The 22,902-nt window shown below is 39.2% G+C and overlaps 2 protein-coding genes across 8 annotated transcripts in view; one reads left to right on the forward strand and one right to left on the reverse strand.

The window, feature by feature from the left end:
• Window positions 1-2,455, reverse strand: part of LOC103149507 (nucleolin-like) — a 9,103-nt gene extending 6,648 nt beyond the window's left edge. Inside the window, exons 1-4 of one of the 4 annotated variants that reach the window (XM_007568709.2) lie at window positions 2,377-2,455; window positions 1,226-1,301; window positions 1,075-1,137; window positions 695-802 (exon numbers count right to left, since the gene is read on the reverse strand). In XM_007568709.2, the coding sequence (XP_007568771.1) occupies window positions 695-802; window positions 1,075-1,137; window positions 1,226-1,301; window positions 2,377-2,391 (262 nt within the window). In that variant the 5' untranslated portion in view covers window positions 2,392-2,455. Of the gene's footprint in view, window positions 1-694; window positions 803-1,074; window positions 1,138-1,225; window positions 1,302-1,438; window positions 1,463-2,367 lie in introns of those variants that run through there. The other 3 variants (XM_016680029.1, XM_016680028.1, XM_016680030.1) reach the window with 3 other exon arrangements.
• gk5 (glycerol kinase 5) lies at window positions 2,435-18,819 on the forward strand. 4 transcript variants are annotated; one of them, XM_007568711.2, is made up of 17 exons: window positions 2,435-2,523; window positions 2,865-3,185; window positions 3,844-3,937; window positions 4,065-4,140; window positions 4,265-4,358; window positions 6,352-6,483; window positions 7,628-7,703; window positions 8,023-8,084; window positions 8,178-8,251; window positions 9,510-9,570; window positions 10,755-10,881; window positions 10,983-11,087; window positions 11,186-11,280; window positions 13,218-13,321; window positions 13,418-13,477; window positions 13,678-13,811; window positions 15,691-18,819. In XM_007568711.2, the coding sequence occupies exons 2-17, from the start codon at window positions 3,057-3,059 to the stop codon at window positions 15,843-15,845; spliced, it is 1,578 nt and encodes a 525-aa protein (XP_007568773.1). In that variant the 5' UTR covers window positions 2,435-2,523; window positions 2,865-3,056; the 3' UTR covers window positions 15,846-18,819. The 4 variants fall into 4 exon arrangements, with proteins under 4 accessions (XP_007568773.1, XP_016535511.1, XP_007568775.1 ...); XM_016680025.1 differs by lacking the exon at window positions 2,435-2,523 and having other exon boundaries at window positions 2,547-3,185; window positions 15,691-15,862; window positions 15,901-18,819; XM_007568713.2 differs by lacking the exon at window positions 2,435-2,523 and adding an exon at window positions 2,547-2,790.
• The last annotated feature ends 4,083 nt before the right edge of the window (window positions 18,820-22,902 follow it).

Below are 22,902 nucleotides of genomic sequence, written 5' to 3' on the forward strand. Positions count from 1 at the left end.
CGGCACACTAGTGTGCCGCGGAACAGTGGTTGAAAAACACTGCACTAGAAACTAAATTCATCCCACACAAGCGCTGCTACGTTTTACTGACAGCAACAGTCTTCAGGGAGAACCCTGTTACTGACAGAAGAAATTCAACGCTAGCTCATTTTAAGTACCTGTGAAGAGTTTTTAAAATGAAATTACACAAAGCACAGAAGCTATTTAAAGTGTAAGAAACCCCCTTGTGAAAGGAAAACCCCATCCCCAGGCAAATTTGGAATAATTCCACCAAAGTGGGAGGAACCAAGAGACACTGTGCGGGCGTGGCTGAGTGTGGAGATGAGGTCGAGATGAGGTCTAGTGCATTGTTGCCAACTGAATGATTTTTTAAGCAACTTTTTCTTAAAGGCTACTAGCAACAAATCTTTAGGCTCTTTTCTGCTATTAGAAACTTTCTCTCTAAAATGTGAAGCACCCATCACTGCTGTAAGCCCCTCCTACTTCCTATGGTTATGCTTGTGTCATTGAGTCAAAGCCTAGAAAGTGCATCATGGAAGATGCTCCAGTGTGTTATTATATCATTTCCTGTTGAGAAACCAGCAGGTCAAACTTTTACTATAACCAGACATTTTTAAATCAGTCACAAACTTCTGATCAGTAAAACTGAACCAGAATTAAGAGCTCACAGTATCACCATAGAAACAACCCTTACCAGCACCTGTCCTCTTTGTTTTGTCTTCTTCTCCTTCTGCATCCTTCTTCTCCCAAGACACCGTTACCGTGGGGACATTTCTTTTTACCTCAATGTCCACCTGAAGATCTTAAAAGAAAAAGAGGAAAAGAACTTTGCATTAATTATTGGACTTGTCAAAAAGCTGCTGTAAAGTAGGCGTTTCACTAAAAATCTTGCCATTTTGATCTTAATCAACTTATTTGTATTTAAATAAATGAACCCTATGCTATTTGTCCTTATTAATAAAGCTATTATTATTCTTGATAATGTGTCCAGATTGAATTGTGTGTATTGTGACAAACATATCTCAGATCCGGTTTGGAATACCTCTCAGAGTTGCACGTTATGAGTCACAGTACCTTGTTCGTCTCCACTCTCCTCCTGTCGCATCTCCACTTCTGTGTTCTCTTCTGGCTGCCAATCTGGTACAATGAAATGATTTTATTACTATCATGCAAATGAAAAAATGTGAGTATACTTCATATAAAGCATTAAGATAAAATTACCTACCATTATTGTGTGTGTTCTCTTCCTTTGTGTTCTCTTCCTTTGTGTTGTGGTTTTGGCTTTCTTTTTGTCTCTTATTCTAAGAAAAGAACCAAACAAAAAAAACAAGAAAGTTATGGGTCTGCATTGCTGGCTGTTTGTCAGTCAAATCGGGTTTTATAAATGTGCATGCTGATGTCTTTAAATCTAACATTTGAAAGCGGTAAGTTCACTCACCAAGAGCATTAAAAAAAATTGGATGCTTTTTTAAGTTTTTGATGGATTTCCAGACCGGTGATGGGAATGTTCATGACTTGATTTACAAAGGCTAAGAAAATTATTTTTGCCATCTTCTGAACTTGGAGGTGGGTAGACTTTTGACACTGCACTCCAAACTATCAGATAATCCTTCATCTTTCCTACAAACTGGACCGTATTAAAATTTTGGGTAAGTTTTCAACACTTAAAAAAGGCCATCCCTCCAGAGATCAATGTTAGGAACCTGCACATATTTTCCAGCTTAACAGCACAGGCTCCACTGTTTTCTCCTGTTCACAATTATCAGGTCTTTCATTTGTAACTTAACTGTATCTGTTTTCTAAGTTTTGGATTAATGTCCAACTCCTTTTTTTTTTTTTTTTGCTGCTTCCTCAGAAAAATGTATTTCCCTGTTGGATTTCTTCAACATCTCCTGGATCCCACAAAACAATAGTCTCCTTTTGTTTCAGAGTTTGAAAAATGAGGATGCTAAATAGCTTCACAAAAGTATTTATTTTATGTATGCATAAATCTGGAGAAATAAGGCATGTCACCAACAGAGATCTGTATGACAATTTGTTCCAAGTTTTCTAATATTTTGCTAACACGTTTAATATACTTCCATCTATATCGTTGTCTCAAAAAGCGACTAAAAAACGTACAGGTCTATAAGTAACAGAATGGTAGTAATAATAGAGTTAATAGAGTTATCGCCACTAAAAAATACATTTAACTTGTTACGAAATTCTAATATCTAAAATAGTTATTTCACGCAGACGTTCCATGTTTTTTTTTTTAGCTAAGATGCTAAATAACAAGCTAACTTGTTAGCTTGACGGTTTACTTACAACAGTTAACTTACGTTGTCTACAAACGCCGTCAGCAGCAGTTAATATGAACATAAATACCATTCTTACTTGTTTCTTTGCCATGTTATGCTCCAACAGAAGGCGTAGACAGAAAAACACACGTGTGGGTCAAATGCAATTTAAGCGTATGCTACACACTGCGCATGTGTCATACTAATCTACGGATGCCGGCAGGGAGAGCGCGGTGCTGTACCGGTGCGTATGCGAAAACTATAAATGAACCGTTTGTGAATTCCTCCTTTAATGACAACCGTCGACGTTGTAAATTCTACCTATGTAGCATATAATGGTTTATAATAGTCTCATTTTAAACTAATAATCATTTAAATATCTATTTCTAACAGTTAGCCATGTAGCTTTAGCTTGAATCTAATAGTCTCCCTATGTATTCACCACCCAGTCTGTAGAGACTATGCGGATACGTAATCGTGTTAGCTTTTCTCACAGATTTCCAGGATGTCGGTACGTTATAAGCCATATTGTAGCTTTGTTTGCCCGGAAATGTAATCTACCGCCCTATATTTGTTTCTGAGCAGGTTGGACTGGAACTGAACGTCCAAAGAAACCAAAGTTCAGGGTTCGAGTTACAGTCTGATCAAGTCTCACCATCTGCACAGGCTCAAAACAGAGCCGGTGTGAGCTGACCATGGAGGACCCGGGATTCCTCTGAGAAACACTCGATACACCTAATTAGGGTTTTCTTTTTGTAAACTCATCTGACGTTTACAATGATGGGCAGTCGGAGAAACGGCTTAACGAAGGAAAGCTTTATCCTGTCGGTGGACGTCGGCACAACGTCAATCAGATGTCATGTGTACGACAAGGAGGCGAGGATCCGAGGATCATGCACAAGCAAGGTATTATATTTACATCTAATAGATTCTTCAGTTTTTACCCGCTATCTTCATGGGGTTGTAAACTTTTAAATGGGATTGTATGTGGTACAGTAACAGAAAGTACTACATAATAACAAACAGATGTTTGTCCATTCTTCATTGCAAAATAGCTCAAGCTCTGTCAGATTGGATGGAGAGCATCTGCATCTAGACTTTGATTGGGCCGTTCTAACATATAGATATATTGTGATCTAAACCTTTTCACTCTAGCTTTGGCTGGGTTGTTGTTAGGGCTGGACAGAAAAGCAATATCACGACAGACACTTGATCAAGATATGACAGAATTCAGATCCAGAACTGATGGATCTGAACTCAGGGCCAGAACCGCTTAGCATTCTGGGGGATGTAGGCAGAGGAAATCCTTTAGTCCCTCAACCTCTCAGGGCTAAGCAAGCATAGTTGGTGGTATGAACTAACTGACATGTTTCTTAGTTACTTAGCAACAAGTTGTTGAGTTGCACCGCTTTGTGTTGCTTTATTATTTAGCACACTAACAAAATGCCCTGCAAATGTAGAAATGTAGAAAGGTTATGAAGTATTTTAAGTGTTTAGCAGATCTTTGCATAAACCTGTTTCTCTGCCACATTTAAAGTCAGATTATTCCCTGTGATTGTTCCAGGTTGTCCCGTTGTATCCAGAGGTGGGACATGTGGAGATGGACCCAGATGCATTGTGGGAAGGCTTTATCACTGTGGTCAAAGGAGCAGTGCAAGGTACAGCTGCACGACGTCCTGTTATCGAATCCATCTGGAACTGTGTCAGGGCAGCAATGCCAACAGGATTCAAGCAGCTTCAACTGTTCCAGTATTACGCTGATATTTTGCTGCGCTCCTGTTACAGATGCAGGAGTCCAGATGTGCCAGATGGAGGCCCTCGGCATCTCCACTCAGAGAGCAACCTTCACCACCTGGGACAGGTCAGAGAAATGAAACAGCCTGACAGTTTGTCATTCATTGAGAAACTGGAAAGTGAGCAAGAGCGCTTCTGGTTTGACTTTTCTGTAATTCCTCTTCTCTCTCGTTGTGTTTGAACTTTAACAGGAGGACAGGGGTTCCTTTTCACAACTTCATCAGCTGGCAGGACCAGAGAGCTGCAGACCTGGTGAAGTCTTGGAACAGGTCCTGCATCATGAAGGTGGGTCTCCATCCATCCATCCATCCATCCATCCATCCATCCATCCATCCATCCAGACAGACAGACAGACAGACAGACAGACAGACAGACAGACAGAGAGAGAGAGAGAGAGACAGAGAGAGAGAGAGAGAGAGACAGAGAGAGAGGCAGGTCCATCACAGGGCTCCTTGACATCTCTACCTCTTATATATCTTTAATAAACATCACATAAGAAAGTATATTTTCATTATTTATGTAATCATATAGGGATTTGAATGTTTAAATATTTTAAGTTAATTTTTTAAAATGAGATTTTCCAAGAAGCTCTTAGACTTGTACTATTTAAAGAAGTATAAATAAATCTTCTTTTCTTTGTTAAGAAAAGATGATCTCTGGAATAAACTGATTTATTGACAAGCAATCACAAAAATTAAAATAGTTTAGCGCAATAATTTCTGTGATGCGATAAAACCTATTAAAAAATGACTATTTTTAAAATGACTGTTTTTATGGCCATTAAAAATACTTGATAACTATTTTTAGTCATGAAGTAGGTATTTAAATCACCTGCTTTATCTATATACATTAGATTGATTTGTTTAGACGACAATACAGTGTTTGTCAATAACACAAAGTTTTTCACAATGCAATTCCAGGCTCCAAAGTTCTGAAGTTCAAAGTACCTTAAACTTTATAGAGCAATATTTACATGTTGCATTAATCTAATTGGCTTGTTTATTAATTAATCCATATGGATTGAGATTTTAATCTAAAGACATAAATAGAAAGTTGTGTCTCATAACTGAAGAAAAAAGTTAGCATGCCTCGTACCATACCAGCTGGTGTTAGCTGAATTGAATTAAGAAGCTTCACTTCCACCTCCTCGTCTTTTCTGGAATGCTTTGCTTTTTCCTCTGTTCTGGGGTCCAAATGAGGATCAGCCATGATTCCAGAAGTCCTTGTCTTTGTTTACGTTGTTCCTGGTTAACATTATTCTGGCCTTCTTACAGAACAAAGGTTTCCTTCCTGCACAGCGTCCTTGATAGTTAAACTAGTGTATCTCTCTGATTGTACAAGTATCCACCGTCATATCAACAGTAGCAGCAGCCTGCTGCTGGTCCCATGAGGATATATTAGAGGTTTTAGAGGTTTGGTAACTTCCTTTAGGATCTTGCTGACTGCTTTCAGGGTGACGATCCAGACCTGGGAATGTTTTCTGCTTATAAACCGTTTTCCCAGACATTGGAATTGTTAAGTGTAATTATTTTAGATCTCTTTAAATCCCTTACTGAAAATACTGAGTAACTGTGTTCTCATCATGTCCACCCATTGTGATACACCAGTAAGTGATTCATAGGGTGGGGGCTCATGTTTGTCATTTGGAGCAGCAGCCTGAAGGGGGCGTAGAAATGGGTATTTCATCAACAAGTTCTGCAGGTTAAGCAGCCATTTTTAACTCTGTTTCCATCCAACAGCCTAAATATTGTACTGACTGCAGAGTGGAAACCAGGCCTGAAACGATTCATCTCATTTCAGGCCCATTTATTGAGATATGAATCGACTATTGAGATAATTGGCAACTAATTTAGTCATTGATTAATCGTTAAAGGGAATATGCAAGTAAAACAAACAAAAAAAAAGCCAATTGTTAAAAGAACAACAAATTCAGGGCAGTAATTAAGCAAACATTTTACAAAAATGTACATTTTGCATTTAAAAATACTAATAATAAAACTTCTTTGTCTGTAATGTGTTCTAACCAGATCTCCTTAAGTATCATAGTTTTATTATTGTTCTGCTTAGCAGATTTTGCTATACAATTATCATTTGGTTAATCAAAAACAGTACAGTGGGTACATCATGGAACTAAACTAGCAGCTACCCGCCACTGATTGGCTGATAGCAATTTGACTTTGACTTGGGTTTTAGATAAGCATGACTGAGCTGGAGCTGAACACGATGACCACTCATTCACTCTCTTTTTATCTTTATTTTTATTCCTCAACACTCTCAGATAATCCACGGCGCAATGAAGGTGGCCTACTTCCTGACGCGGGACAAGCGGTCACTCGCAGCGAGCCTCATCGTCTTTTCCACTCAGCACGTCACCTTTCGCCTCATATGGGTCTTGGCCCACTACAAGCAGGTGTGTAGATGACCCGGCTGGTGAACACAACAGGAAGTTTAAATGAAGCTCTGCTGATGTGTTTCTGTTTTCTGCCAAGCTGGATAAAGTAAAACCCACAAGCATGTATTAAAACGATATGTCTCCAGAGGGTTTGAGCTCTAATGCTGCAAAGGTTTTAGATCTCTTACAAATTGTGTTCTGTTTTTTTTTTTTGTTTTTTTTTTTGTTTTTTTTGTTTGCTTGGTAATTTTTAAAAATTAAGTGGGGGGAAAAAACAAGCAAACATTAACATGAAGGCTAACCTGAGTTAATGTAGAATGCAGTTTGATCTGGTCCTTTGCGAAAAAGAATTCCCCCTCCTTTACTTTATCACAATATTTAGCCAAAATCTTTTTTAAAATTGTCCAAAATCAGAATTGGCAGGTCAGGGTGTTTGAAAATTATCCAGGGATCACCCAGGAAACTACAATCGGTGCAACTCTAAATTTTTTAGAAGGTGCTTCATCATTCACTAGCTTTATATTTAAAATAACATTTTATTAACAGTTAAACATGGTGGTGGTTGTGTGATGGTCTGGGCTTGGCTTTCCAGCTTTAGGACCAGGACGACTTGTCATAACTGATGGAAACGTGAATTCTGCTGTCTAGCAGGAAATCCCAAAAGTTTGAGGACTTGAGGTCAAGCTGGGTAATACAGCAGGACAGTGACATAAGCACCTCGGCCATTTTAGCCTGAATTGCTCCAAAACACAAAGTGAAAGCCTGGTTGCTGACTGTTCATGCTCAAACGTCCCCACTGGGCTGAATTCAAACAATCCTGCTAAGAAAAGGAGACCAAGACTCCCACTGAGACGTAAAGGACTGCCTGTCTGGTCCTAACAGCTGGTTTGGGTTACTTTTTTTTCTTTTTACTATTAATAAATGAAATCACCACTTAAGAACTGTTTTTGTATTAACTCTGATTATATTTCACTAAATTTGTTTAGCCATCTGAAACAACACTTTTTCACGGCACTACAGTTTTTAATGAGAGCAGCATAAGGACATGATCTCAGTGTGGCTCATTTTCCAAACCAACTTCCACACCGGGTCAATAATCCCAGCAGGAACAGACTGTACTCCTCCTCCTCCTCCTCTTCCTCATCATGTTTTCTTTTTCCAGGTCCATCAAGCGATCGAAGAAGGCAACTGCTGCTTTGGAACCATAGACACCTGGCTCCTGTTCAAACTCACCAAAGGTCGGTGGCAGTCAGTCAGTCACTCAGTCAGTCAGTCAGTCAGTCGGTCGCTGCTGCTCAGCCTGTCCCACGTAGACACAGAGAGCATTTGTAGAAATGTGTGATCCAAACCTGCCAGTTTGACTCCATGGACTTTCTAACAGGATATTAAGGTGCAGACAGGGCGCTCTTTGTCTCGCACATTTCTCTTGCATCGCTGATTGCTTGCAATTTCTGAGGAATGTTTCTACCCTCTGCAGGAGGGGAAGTGGAAAACAAACGATTAAGACTTTTTTTTCCCAGACAGTTCCTTCACATATTGCTGCCTAATCTGTTTCAGGTCGCGTCCACGCCACAGACTACTCCAACGCCAGTTCAACGGGGATTTTTGACTCCTACCAGGTGTGGTACATCATGTTGCTGCTTCCTTTGTGCTCAGCATGGTGGGGTTACTATAGGTTTTTTTTTACCTCTCTGTCATGTGTTGTTTCACAGATGTGCTGGAGTCAGTTTCTCTGCTCTCTCGTCTCTCTGCCCCTCTCAATATTCCCCCAAGTAGAAAATACAGGGTAAGTTAAAACTTCACTACAAGTCACGACGTTTCAGCTTCTGGTCAGTAGAAGTTTTTACCGCTGGAAGAACAGAGAGACATTAAAAACAAGATGAACATCGATCTGAACTGTGTGGCCGACTTCTGGTTTTTGTAAAGCTTTTCTCTCCTGGAGGTGTGGGGTTGCTGATCAGGCTTGGAATTTATTCCCAGCTTGAATCTGGCAGAAAATCTGTGGGAGGATCTAAAGATTAGGGTGATGGGAAGGAGGCCTGCCAACGTCACAGCTCATCACCAAAATCCCCATGGGAACAGCTACTCAGCAATTAGAAGAAGGCTTCGATCGGTGTAATGCTAATCAAGATGTTTCCACTGATTATTGAAAGAAGTATAAATCATCAACATGACATTTAAAAAGAAAATGCACATAAAAACTGTTTTTTATTGTTTCTATTGATTGGCGCTTCTGCATTGTTTTGCTGCGGTTTATTTACAGACTTCTAAAATCAATTTCAAAGCTAAAACTGCTGGAGGTATGACTACATTTAGACTTAAAGGGGCAGTATAGTGTGTTTTCAAGGCACATATTGACATTTTACAGCATAATCAAGTAACTATGTTACCTTCAGTTATTATAAAATGCTATATATATATCAGATATGACTAAAAATAAATTTTGCTTCCTGATTTCACACCTTAAAATCTCCACCTTCAGGAAGTCATCACAACATGGCTCTATTAACCCCTTAACATTTTTACCAGAGTTGCACTGACAGGTAGCTCGTATAATGAGCTGCCAGTTCTACGAGGTATTTGCTAATTGCTGCTGGCTAGTCTGAAGGAGCAGAGCTGGTTAGGCCTACTCTGTGAGGCAGAAGCTTTGACACTGCAGCTCAAAAGAGACAATTTTGCATAACACTGCCCCTTTAACTGTGTGGGAAACTTTTTTTTTTTTACTAGGTTGTAGGTGGATTTGATTTAGATTTTTGTCTTTTTAAAGATAATGACTTACTAATATCTGTGTATTAATAACATAACCTCCTTTCACACTGGTAAACCAGTGAGGTGGAAACATTAACAGGTAGTTGGACAGGCTTGTGTGGTGTGGTGGGGGGTGAAGGGTCTAATAATAATTTCACCATGTTTTTATGATGAAGCGTATTGTACATTATGCCATGTTCCTGGTCCGGTTCCTGCATTAGAACAGATTGCTGATGGATGAGACGAAAGCAGGAGATAATGTGTTGTCTCTGGTTTCTGTTTTCATGATCCATCAGCCATAAGTTCGGCTCCACAGATCCGTCCATCCTCGGAGTGTCCGTTCCCATCATGTCAGTGGTAAGTGAACGTTCCTGGCATCACAAACCAGCAGCAGCATGAATATGATAAACAGCCACAATAAAACTGTCTCATTTGTTCCTCCATATCTCAGTTACTGTGTTGTTAAAATGCAAAAAAAAAAAGTACTTGGTCAAATTTTCACTCAGGCAAAGTTTAATTAGACATTCAAAGCCCATTTTATAGGTGATAGTGACCTCATCTCCTGCTTTTCTGTGTCTAATTGCTCCATTTAAATTACAGAGTGATGTTTTTTTGTACATCCTCGCTTCCTGAGCACTGACCACTCTTTGCTGCTCTTTTATCAGCAATGTTTTTGTATCAAGAAGAAACAGAAACACTGGGTGAAATGTATCATCTATAGAAAGACAACATAAAGTCGTAGGTAACAGTGGCCCCCTCCAGGAAGGTTTCACAGCCAAGTAGAAACGCCAGGCTAACAGTGTAAAGTGCTTTATTTGTTGGCTCCATCCATCCATCCATCCATCCATCCATCCATCCATCCATCCATTTTCTAGTGGTGTTGGGAGGGGTGCCGGTGCCTACCTCCAGGGAGACATTTTGAGGCAGGGTCACCCTGAACAGGTCGCCAGTCTGTTGCAGGGCATTATTGGCTGCAACTAACAATTATTTTAGTAATCGATTATTTTATAAAAAATTTTTTGACTATCAATCAATGAAGTAGATAAAGAAATCGGCACATCCTGCTGCTGATTTTTCATTTGTCCTCTTAAGACAATATAGAAAATACATTAAAAAAGACCAATAAAGTTATACTGCTTTTTAAAAATAAGATAAACATTTAATAGCGTGGAATACAATAACAACTTTCCTTTAATAAATCAGGTAAAGCTACAACTACGCCATGTGAGTTCTGGGTAGAACAGATTTACAGACAAAGATGATTTTTATCCAAAATGCAAAGTGTATATATAGTGTATATATATTTTGTACAGTTCTTTCATCAATTGTCTTTTACTTCAATACTTCAATGAACGATTAATCAGTTACTAAATTTGTTAATGATTAGTTAATGATTAATCACGATTAATCGTTTCAGCCCTACTTAAACATCAGACACATTCTAAGTTTGGTCAAAACAGTCGTGAAGTCCCGTTGATGGGATGGGAGTCTTGGCGTTTTTCGTTCCTGCTCCATAAACTCGCTCTGCCCTCCGGTGGCAGATGGCGGACCAGCAGGCGGCCATGTTTGGAGAGTGCTGCTTCGATGTGGGCGACGTGAAAATCACGATGGGAACCGGCACCTTCATGGACATCAACACTGGGAGCAAACCACACACGTCTGTGGCAGGTAGAGGAGCAGCACATGTTTTATTTTTTATTTTTTTATTTTTTTATTTATTTTCATCCAGATTTTAATCCTGCTGGATTATTCCAACCTGTCTACTGCAGGTCTGTATCCGCTGGTGGGGTGGAAGATCGGCTCAGACGTCGTTTACCTGGCAGAGGGCAATGCAGCAGACACGGGCACTGCCATCAAATGGGCCCAAGAACTTGGTGAGGACTGAAATGGGTCGCTTATTGTAGAAATGTTTTGTATTTTTTCTTTAAAAATCCAATAATTATTTCTCTTCACTTCTAAAATGACATTGCAGAACTTTTCTCAGACGTCAGAGAGACCAGCGACATGGCTTACAGTGTCAGCGACTCGGATGGAGTATGCTTCGTCCCTTCCTTCAGCGGCCTGCAGGTAAATGCACTCATTTATTTGTTGCTAACATATGACGTATTATATTTTTATGCACACGCCTATCTCCATCTCTAAAAAAAGCACATTCGTTGTGGTAATGGTTTTCATCTGGTTTCTATGACAGTGTATTAGGGCCATAGTAGGTAGAAAAAAAATGAGAGAGTAGTAAATTAATCAGAAATTTTGTGATTTAAGCTCATAAATTAAAAAAAAAAAAGAACTCTGAAATTGTGTAAAATTTTTTACTTTTTTTCCAGAAAATTTCTGATTTTGTTTTTCTGGCAAATTTTCAAACTCAGAAATTTCCAAGTTTTTTTTTCTAGACAATTTTTTTGATCACAAAATTTCTGAGATTTCTAGCAAATTTGCAACTTTTCAAGCTCAAATATTTCCTTGTTTTGTTTTTTCTGTTGTTGAAAATTTTCTTGAGATTTTTAGGAGAAATTTACTCCTCCTTTTCTTTTTTTCTGCCTACAATGGCCCTAATATGCCGCCGTAGGTTTTGCATTGTCTCTCTGTAACATGCTTTTCTTTTTTCCCCTCTGCCCTCCATTTTGAACTGGCAGTTGTAAGTGTTTTCTGCTGGATGTTGATATTTTAGTTCTGATTAGAAAATGTCTCCCCTCCCCTTGTTGTCCAGACGAATGTTGCCTAGTGACATGGCCGGCGTTCCTGCATGTTTTTAGTTTGTGTTCCTCTTCCAACACAAATCAAATGGCTGAATGACTGTGTCAACATTTCCAGGAAAAATAATAACCAAGTAGTTTTAAGTGTTCTCCATTCATTTTGTGCTTTATGTTTGAACTGCTGTATTGTATTGAGTGGAGTGATTACACAACAGTCAACTTCAGTGATTATAAAAAACAAGAACTGAGTGCTTCCCAGAAGTTTAGTTTCTGCCATCCACCTGAAAAGGTTTAGGTGTTTGTACCGCTGGCAGGGATGCAGCGCTGCCACCACCATACTTGGCTGTTGATTCAAATTTGATTTGATCAAATCAAATCAAACCAGACTTGATTTGATTTCAGGCATGAATAAATATAGTCAAAAACAAGACAAGAACGCAAAGCAAATTGTCCAAAAAGGAGTTGGTAGACATAGAAAACTTGTTGTCTTCACCCTCTTTTTTTCTTGACAATATACAGCAATAGTTTGTAACATATTATTTAAATATTTGATACGGTATGCATCAGTTTCTACCAAAACACTTCATATCTCAGCTCCACACTTCTGTCCCACCTGGATTTCTATATAACGACACCAATCAGTCCTCTCTCACAGCAGAGCTAAAGAGGACAATGTATAAGATCGGTTTCTCATGTAAGTAACGTCCGATCGCCCAAAATGAAGGAAATCAGAGCCCATGTATCGATGAATTTCTCCAACCATATTTTGGTCAGTGTAGCCTAATAGCTTCTGTTTCCAGCTCCTTCCATTTAAAGCCAAGCTTGAACCTCCATGGATCGAACCTCCAGCGACGATCCATGGTTCTGGATCGTCGCTGAACATCCAAAATTATTTCCTTTCATCTCAGGTTGACCTTTTCAAATGGTGACATAGACTAATAACTTGTACTTGCATCTGATTGATGAAGTTGGATGGTGCTGCTGTTTAGAAACGGCTCTAGAGGATTTTTCCCAATTTAAGCCAAAAATTCTCCTCCTTAGATTCTCCGTGACGTCGTTGTACTCTCCCGTTGTTTAGAGTGTTTACAATGCTGAGATCTGTCATCAAGTCAGTTACTTTGGTGACAGACCAACAGAAATGACCAGCTACAGTCCATCGTGGCTTTGTTCCACTGGTCTCCCAGTTTTTAGTTTATTGAAGTTGTGGTTTGTTTTTTCCTTCCACCCTGGAGAATTAATCAGAAATGCATGAAGAGACGACTGACTTGGATAGGTGGCTCGTCTTTAACCTCTGTGTGTGTCCTATTAAAGGCTCCTCTGAATGACCCCAGAGCGTGTGCTTCCCTGATGGGCCTCAAACCTTCCACGACTAAAAGCCATTTGGTCCGAGCCATTCTGGAGTCGGTCGCCTTCAGGTGATTGGCTTTAGGCAGGCTTCAAACAAATCAGCATGTACTTGTTTGAACTTGTCTCCGCCTCCTTCATGCTTACTGGTTTATCTTTCTCCTCAGAAACAAGCAGCTGTATGAGACGATGCTCAGAGAGACCCGCATCCCCATCACAAAGATCAGGTGAGGTTAATGGTCCAGTCTTACATGTGGAACCTGGATTGTATCCAGCAAGCTGGGTGTGTCAGCCTGAGCTTCACTGGACTCTGCTCCAGCTAATGCAGGCGTGTTGATAATACATTATCTGGATAGATGCTCCTCTGACATAGTTACAGTGAAATGATTTGAGCGATAGCTGAGCACTCTGCTCCTCTCTGCCTCAGGGTGGACGGAGGCGTTTCCTCCAACAACTTTGTCCTGCAGCTGACTGCAGACCTGTTCGGCAGAAAGGTGATCCGGCCCCAACACCGGGAGATGTCGTCCCTGGGGGCCGCTTTTGTTGCCGGACTCGGAGTGGGTAGGCAAACACACTCATTTAAAACATAATGCCAGATTGCAAAAGCATTCGGACCTGTAGCCATTAATTCTTATTTTGGAGGGATTTGATGTGACAGACCAAGACAAAATAGTGTATGACGGAAAAGTGGAAAAAAATTATGCATGATTATTTTTTTTTCCCCACATTTCTGTTGGCTTTACTTTCTATTCAGCCCTGAGAGTCAGTACTATTACCTTGTTTCCATTGAGAGGTACATCAGGAGACGGTGCGGTGGGGTATTCTACGGTGCGGTGGGGTATTCTACGGTCCGGCGTATTCAGGAGAGCCAGTTAGACTCTCCCTGCGAGTTAAACCCAAATGCCTAACTTGATGTCATACTAGTGACTAACGTGACACAAGCAGTGGCACTTTTCTGTCCCCAAATCAACGGACTGTGTTGTGTGACAAGTATGGTACGTCCTACTGTACCATTGCTTACAACTGAAAGGGGCCCAAGAATGGTGTGGTACAGGTCGGTTGTTTGGGTTGATTTTTACAATGGAATCAGAGCATACCGTGCCGTAATGTCTCATGCAAATGAGGCATAAGTACTTCCACCTTCGGTTTCCATAACAGCTGAGAGTCTTTGGGGTTTGTCTCCACCAGCTTCCCACATCTGGATACTGGAATTTCTGACCTTTGTCTTTGTGGATGGAGATTGGATATGAACAGGAAACCTTTTCAAAGATTCTCTAATGGATTTAGGTCTGGACTTTGACTGAGCCTTTTAAAAACCTGAATGTCTTTTGATCTAAACCATTCCATTGTAGCTCTAGTTGTATGATCAGGATGGTTGAACCTCCACAGCCTCCCCTGACAGGATTTCCTCCAGGATTGCCTTGGATTTATTGATCTCTACATCAACTCAAGCCAGCTTTCCTGTCCCTGCCGAAGAAAAGCATCCCCACAGCATCATGCTTCTACTATTATGTACCAATGTGGAGATGATGTTTTCACAGTGATGCTTACAGCGATTTGCTTGCCGCCCCAAAAAGTTCAATTTTGCTCTCGTTTCATCTGCTTGTTTGCTTTGGCTAAATGCACACAGGACTTCCAGATGTGTTCTTTCAACAGTAGGTTTCTTCTTCTTCTTAAAAAAGACCAGGTTTGTGGAGTGCTCTAGTCGTCCAGTCAACAGATTCTCCCACTTGGCATCGAATTGTGATTGATGGACAGGACTAAGATGGATATCCATCTTGGGATTTTTGCTGTACATTTCAGTGCCAGATAATGGATTGAACGGAGCTCTGTGATATCTTCAAACCGTGGCATATCATTCTAGATCCTAAATCTGCTTTAAACCTCTCCAACATCCTCTGTGACCTCCCTGCTGTGTTCCCCCAGTCTTCTTGAAGCTGTTTGTTTGCTAATGTTCTCTAACAAACTTCTGAAGCCTTCGCTGAAAAGCTGCATTTATAATATGGGCTCTGTTTGCTAGTTGGGTGAATTTTTAAGGTATTAGACTTTATTTAGGAAGTTGGTCTGTCACATATTCCTGTTTTTGCTGTCTGTATTGGGTTTTTTATATTTCTGCATTAAATAAACAATCCCAGGAGTCTAAGATTTGGTAGGAATGTTCTTCTACCTAAATGGAGGACATAAAAAGCCACTTTGTCGAGCAGTCACTTTAATTATCCTTTTTTTTCAATGTTCATACTCTAAATATATTGTAACTCATGACAAGTGTTCATTTGAAAGCTCCTGATCAAAAGTCCTGTTTTTATTTTGCTGACTAGGGCCACAAAAGTAGAAATGAGTCCTGCTATTTTCTTATGTTCTATTCACTTCATTATGTAATGAGATTATTGCAGATTAAGTGGATGACTAGTTTTAAGACATGCTATCTGCTTCTCTGTAGGTTTCTGGATGACCCGTGAAGAGCTGAAGAAGCTGCAGAGCGCTGATAAGGTGTTCCTGCCTAAAGGTGCTGCCGGCCCCGGTCAGGAATACAACCCCGTCCTCCAGAGCTGGGAGAGAGCCCTGAGGCGCTCCATGAACTGGTACAAGCCCTGACTGTGGGACGCACCAACAGGATGGGTCTGGACCAGAACCAATGGAAACGACACATCAGCTGCTGAGTATGCGTGAAACACAGAGCTAACCTCCATCAGCTGTGCCTTCAAATGAATATAACTGTTTATCTGTGTGAATCATGGTCCACGTAATTTAAAGACACGGTACTTAAAGCTGCAGCAGGTGGAGACCTGGTGGAAGGTGTACAATGGACCACAAGTTACTTGAAAATGAAAATCTTCTGAGCTTTCCAGGGAAGTCAGAACTGATCTAAGGCCCTGTTCAGTCCAGGCACTAACAACCAAACCAGGGGATCAGATCATGAAGTTAAGCATGAACCTCAGCTATTAGCTTAACTCTCCTAGTACAGACCAGAATCTTTTGGCTTTTCATTTAGAGCTTTGACTTGCTGAAAGCAGCCTTAGCAAATTCCAGTTTCTCTTTGAGAACTAAAAAAAAAAGAAGCTAACCGAATAGTGCTTTTCTCTCATTTCTTTATCACTAGCAATCAGATATTGATTATATCAACACTGTGTGTGAGGGCTGCTGTAAAACAGGGTTTTAGTCATTTAAAGCAAAGACATTCTTGAAGTCAATGTTTTAAACCATCTTGAATCTGTGTTTAACATCTCATTGGAAAGGAAAGTAGCTAACTTTGAATCTTCTGTCCTCAGTAACCGAGGACTATTGTTAGACCCGGAAACATTTAAATATGTGAATGGAAGCAGACCAGATATTTGAATTTCTGACCATCAAACTATAAAAATCATCAGATTCTGGTCGCCTGCTGATTTCTCGGTACATCTTCAATCTTATCTGCATTGTAGTCTGAACACAAACACTTAGCTAATGGTCCACTCCTGACTTGGGATATTAGCTCCTCATTAGGTTCTTTTGGTTTTAAGAAAACTCTAATGAAACTAAATTAATGAGTAATTTATGTATCTAGCTGGAGGTAGATTTTTAGGCGAAAAAATTCTACTGTAAGACGAATACAGTACAAGCAGCAGGTTGCTGAGATCTGTTTTGGTTCATCATAATGAGTCATATTTCAGTAAGAGTCAAATGGTCCAAACGTATACAAGATCAAAAATACGTATAAAATAAGCTGAAATAAGCCTTCAGGAGATAATATATACATATTTTAATTTATATCAAGTCAAAGATAACTGCGTTTATATAGAATATCTAAACCACAGTTGGCTAAAGTACTTTATATACAAAATGACTGGCAATGAAACAACTAAAATTTCATTGTCACAACAAACACATTGATATCAAATAATTATGTTTTAAGCAGAAAGTTTGTCAGCTGTTTCTCCAGATTGAAGCACTTTTCTGACAGTTTATTTTATAATTCATATAAATATTTAGATCGGAGAAAAAAATACTATGTAATCATTTAATTGCATTGGTGCAAAACAGTGGTTAGAGATGACAAAAACTTCAGTCCTGCACAGAGTCTTGATGATCAAGGTATAAACTTTTTGTATGTACGGGTTGTTATTTTTGTGAGGTGAGTGTAAAAAAAACCCCACATAAACCTCCAATGTGTTCATGATTATTTTATAGTTCACGTTTTTAGGGATTTCATAGAAACATGAGACCAGCTGATGTTCCGATTGTCGCCATGGATTCTGTACAGATTTCTTGTGTTCTGACTTTTCTTTGCCACACTTTCATGATCTAGAGATTATCAACAAATTCTATTTTCAAAGATAATTTGAGTAAATAAGAAATACAGCTTTAAAATGAGAATTTCATTTATTCTCCTTAGAAATTTTCTGTCAGAGTGCAGAGTTCATGGAAATTTCCTTTTTTTTTATCATTATTATTATTTATATTAGCAAAAACAGAAGAATTTTTTATTTTTTTTAATAGCAAACTGGAAACTGAGATCAGATCATTTAGGAAGCGTTTTTAAGTGAATCTTACTGCCAAGTCTGAACCGGGACCATAAAGAACCATCAGCATGAAGAAGTTCCTGCTCCACTATTTCTTCTCAACAGTGCCATTTATTCAGAAGATGACTTTATTCATTCTAGTCTAAATTGGATTTCACTTCTCAGTCTCTTTGTCTCATTAATGAAATAACAAAACCCGATGCTATGACGCTAACGACTGGCTTATCAGCTTTTAATTCATGAGTGCTCCATAGCAACAACTGAGTGCCAAATGTTTAATCCTGGGACACGAGCCAGAATCCATTCAGATTCAAGCACAAACTTCAGTTCATTTTGGATTAAAAGAAAACTGACCTGACTTCTTGATGTTTCAGAACCAGTTTTTTTTTTCTTATGAAGCTGCATTTTGGTGATTTAACATGAAATGTTTGCATAGTCATTTTAAAAAGATGAGGACCTGATTTAAAAAAATACTTGTTTTCTTTGGGAAATTTGGAGCAACTTCATTTTAAACCCTTTGTGAATCTTTGTATATAATGTTATAATTATAATGGTGTTAAATCCTGACTCACTGTTAAAATGTGATTATTCCTCTGAACCTGTAAAAGCCACTGTACTCAGTATTTAAGCGCGTTTGTACGACATAATGATTTATAAAGACGGGATCAGGGATAGAAGAAATGATTGAACTAGCAGAAAAAAGAAACATTCCAATACTTTTCTGCTTATTATTGTAGATTTTTTTTTTCCATGTTGATGTCATATGATCAGTGTGAACTCTGATGACATTCTTCTGACATGATTGTTCTGTAACTGAGAACTCTAAACCTCTTTCTTCACCTCTGACCTGCTGGGTGGTGTTTGGATTTTACATAATTTTCTGAAATATGTCTAGTAAACAGTATTCATGTCTCTCAAACTTTTTTGGTGTTACAACCTCAAACTTTTCTAAACTTTTAGTAGCCTTTTATGCAATTGCCCAACACAATCCAATGAAGATGAAGGGTTGATGCATTGTTTTTAACACATGTCACAAATAAATCTGAAAAGTATGGTGTTGGGAATCAAAACTTGCATCAATGTTTGGCTTATGTAGTTATTAATAACTATGATGAATAACTTATTAATGAAATTATTAATACAGTTAGAGTTTCTTTACTTGAGTTGGGGCTCCATTCAGAATCTGGAACCATAAGTCAAATTTTGCCAGCCTCATGTGCAGGAATGAATTTAAAACTACCGTAGAGAAGAAACGTCACACAAGCAATAAATTCCAACATGCTTATTTTTGATTAAGTCTGGAAATTTAAGAAAACAATTTTCCAGATAAATTATCCCATAACCTATTTCTTCCTATATTAAACAGTGACAGTTTTAACCAATATGTAAAAATACCACATTTGATAAGTTACATGCTGCAGTTTTAAAGAAATGTGATTTATATCACTAAATTGCACACAGTAACTTTAATTATATTTTCAAACTTACTGATAATTGTGGAACAGTGGAGAAAATAGTAAAAAAAAACATATTTACGAATAATGTCAGTTTTGTTTGTTGACATTAATGTAAATTGATCAAGACAATGATAAATCAAAATTCTCATACGAAATGTTCACAATAAATGCCCATGCACAGGGATGTGTTAGCCCAGATGTGTGGGAAGCAGCTCATTCTTTTGTGTAATCTCTCCAAAGAGGATTGTGCATGTCATTAAAGGGCTAATAATAAATGATGGACTCTGGTGACGTGTCCTGCCGGCTCCAGCTGCACAGGTGTCAGTGACAACACAAGTGAACAGATGCTGCACAAAGTGTTCACCTCCAGGGAATCATCAGAAACACAGACAGTCAGATGTGTCTGGAGTCCCTCTGACGTGACCAAAAAAATAAATAAAAAAATAGCTACGAGTGTTGCTATGGCAGCTTGAGGATGGAGTGCCTGAGAACAAGCGGGGTGTGTGTTCCTGCTGGTATGGTGGAGAGAAGTGGAGGGGGGGGGTGCTAATTGAGTGGACAAATAGGGGGGTAGTGGGGGCACTCTGACAAAGGGAGGATTGTGTGTCCATTCTGTCAGAAGGAGAGCATAGTTGTGTGTTGTTTGCATCACGCAGCTCCGTCCATTCTGGGAGGTTTACTGCAGAACACTTCGTCACTAAAACATGAGGACATTAGCAGGTCTGCTAAAGCTTCTCATCAGCAGTGGGACGTCTTTGCTAGAAAAACGAGATTGTGTGTGTGAGTGTCCCAGTGCTACATCGCATGATTTCAGTTAGACCTCGCCTTGCAACAAATTCAGAGTGACAGCAGGAAGTGAGTGCAGTGTGACTGCTACTCTAGTCCCCTTCCCCCATGCAGACGGGACCCTTGTCATTATATAACTGTCTCTTCTGCATTCTTCTTCTCCTGCTCTCTGTGACACACTGGGATTGTTCAGTTGGGGGGGGGAGTTGGTTCTGTCCCAGCCCAGTTTATTTCACTCATCTCTGGTGAAGAAAATTAGTTACATGGAATTATACCCCTACTCCTAAATGTTCTCTTTTTTAACTTTAATACATCTGTTTACAGTTAGGCTCTCTGAATAAAGTACTATACCTTATTCTTTCTCAGATATTCTCGGAGAAAGCAAGTAGCCTTTGATCTTCGTTGTCTGTCACAAATCAAATCCTTCGGGGCTCCAAATATGCCGAGCAGGACGTTGTTCTGACAAAAACAACATCTGTGTACTGTTACAGCTGCAGAGCTTGTTGCCATGGGATTGAACTGCTCCTTTGCTCTTCAGGCACATTCTGTACGCAACTGAAAAATCAGGGCTTCAATTCAGGTAACGCACCCAGTCCTGAAGCAACAGAACACTGAGTTCCTTACCCTTGATCCCAATACAAATCAATCAAATTTCAATAAAATTTAATTTGCATAGCACATTTCAGCAGCAAGGCATTTCAAAGTGCTTTACATCATAACAAACACAAAAACACAAAGTGATGCAACATAGAATCAATAATCAAAACATTACATTAAGTCAAATCCCATCATTAAATTCGTAATTGATTACACTTCAAATACAACTCTAAACAGGTGGGTTTTTAGTTGAGATTTAAAGGAAGTCAGTGTTTCAGTTGTTTTACAGTTTTCTGGACGTTTGTTCCAAATTTTCTTTTATTTTCATCTTATTAGGTTTATTTGATAGGAACAGATACACATTAACATAGACAAACTGAATAAAGCGGCAGTCCCATGCTAGTGTCATGGTGCTTGTAACTTAAGCTAATTTGCAGCACTTGCTCCTAGTTGGGCTTTTTTAAACAGTGTATCTGAAAACTACGAGGCGATTTGTGGTACATAAAATCTGGATGCTGCTTCTCCATGTTTAAACATCCATCCATCCATTTTCTGTACACCCTTCTCCCTAATGGGGTTGGGAGGGGTGCTGGTGCCTATCTCCAGAGAACATTTCGAGCGAGAGGCGGGGTACACCCTGGACAGGTCGCCAGTCTGTCGCAGGCACCATGTTTAAACAAACAGAAGTATTTTAAAGTCTATTTTCTGAGCTACAGGGAGTCAGTGTAAGGACTGGGGTGATGTGCTCTGTCTTCCTGGTTTTAGTCAGAACACCAGCAGCAATATTCTGGATCAGCTTCAGCCCCTCCATCCTCCATAGAGGATTGATATTATTAGGCAGACCTGAGAAGACACTGCTGCAGTAATCAATGCAACTAAAAAGAAATGATGAGTTTCTCTAGATCTCACTGAGACATAAGTCCTCTAATCCTGGAAATGCTCTAATCCTGGAAAAGTTACAAAGAAGGCCGACTTTGTAACTGTCTTTATGTGACTCTGAAGGTTCAGATCAGAGTCCATCACTACTCCCAGATTTTAGGTCTGATCGCTGGTTTTTAGTTGTAGAAACTGAAGCTGTGCGATCTAGATCATTTCTGTATAGGTTCTAAGATAATAACTTCAGTTTTGTTTCTGTTCAGTTGGAAGACGTTTTGGCACATCCACACATTTATTTGTTTTAAGCATCTGTTCAGTGACTGGATGGGTTCAGAGGCAAAATCGAAATGTAGAGCTGTGTATCATCTGCGTAGATATGGTAGCTAATTTAATTTCCTGTTAAGCACTTTGAACAGCCTTGTTGCTGAAAATGAGCTATGTAAACAAAATTACCTTCCCTTACCTTATCTTATAATCTGAGCTAGCAGGAGTATGTGTAGGTATTAGATAAGATTAAATACCTTACAATTTTATACTAAATATAAATATGATGATACTACAAGAAGTAGAAACTGCAAGGATGCACTGCTCATTGAACTAAAATATACTGTAAAATCTATTTAAAATGTAGAAGATCCATTAAAAATATGGCAATATGGCAAAAGGCTTTGCTGCTTTTTGCCATATTAACTGCAACTCCTCAGATGAAGGCATCTTCCTGCTTTTTCAGTCAAGCTGTTGTATTTTTTCTGTGCTTAATTTGATAATGACAAGGTCAGCAAAATGTACTTCAGGAAACAAATACTCAGACCTTGTCGTTTTTGGTTAAAACTTTACAATCACTTGCAGTCTGATGTGTTAACATGTAGTCACATTTCTGTAAAGAAATTCTAACTCTAAAAATAGCCTAGAGTTGCCCCTGGGCACAACCCACATGCTCAGAGAACTGCTTAACCCACAAATAAATTTCCATGATAAGTGTTGCAGCATCTCAGGTTGTTCTTTCCTGTTCTCACACTGCAGCTGATTTCAAAGATGCAGTATAATGCAAAATTTACTTTTTGAGCTCATGTTATGATGTCATGTTCTCATCAAAAACATAACTGGAGTGTTGTTTTCCCATGGCAACCATTCTGAGTGAAACCCTTGCATTCACCAAGTAATGTATTTTCCATGCAGCTCCTTGTTAGGAGGGAGCTTCCGCCTCACAAACCGTCCCTCCTCCCGCAACTTCCCCACTCAGCTCCTTCAGACTAGCCAGAAGCAATTAGCAAATACCTATAAGAACTAAGCATTACAGGAGATATTTCTCAGTGAAATGCTCGTTAAAAAAAACATATCGTTAAAGGGTTAATTGGAAAGAGTAGGAGCTTCTTTGTTTCCCCTTCTAACTTTGTATGGTTTTAACAAATTGCATATTCATAAGATTATCATCAT

This window comes from Poecilia formosa, unplaced genomic scaffold, assembly GCF_000485575.1.
Source record: "Poecilia formosa unplaced genomic scaffold, Poecilia_formosa-5.1.2 Scaffold230, whole genome shotgun sequence".
NCBI lineage: Eukaryota > Metazoa > Chordata > Actinopteri > Cyprinodontiformes > Poeciliidae > Poecilia > Poecilia formosa.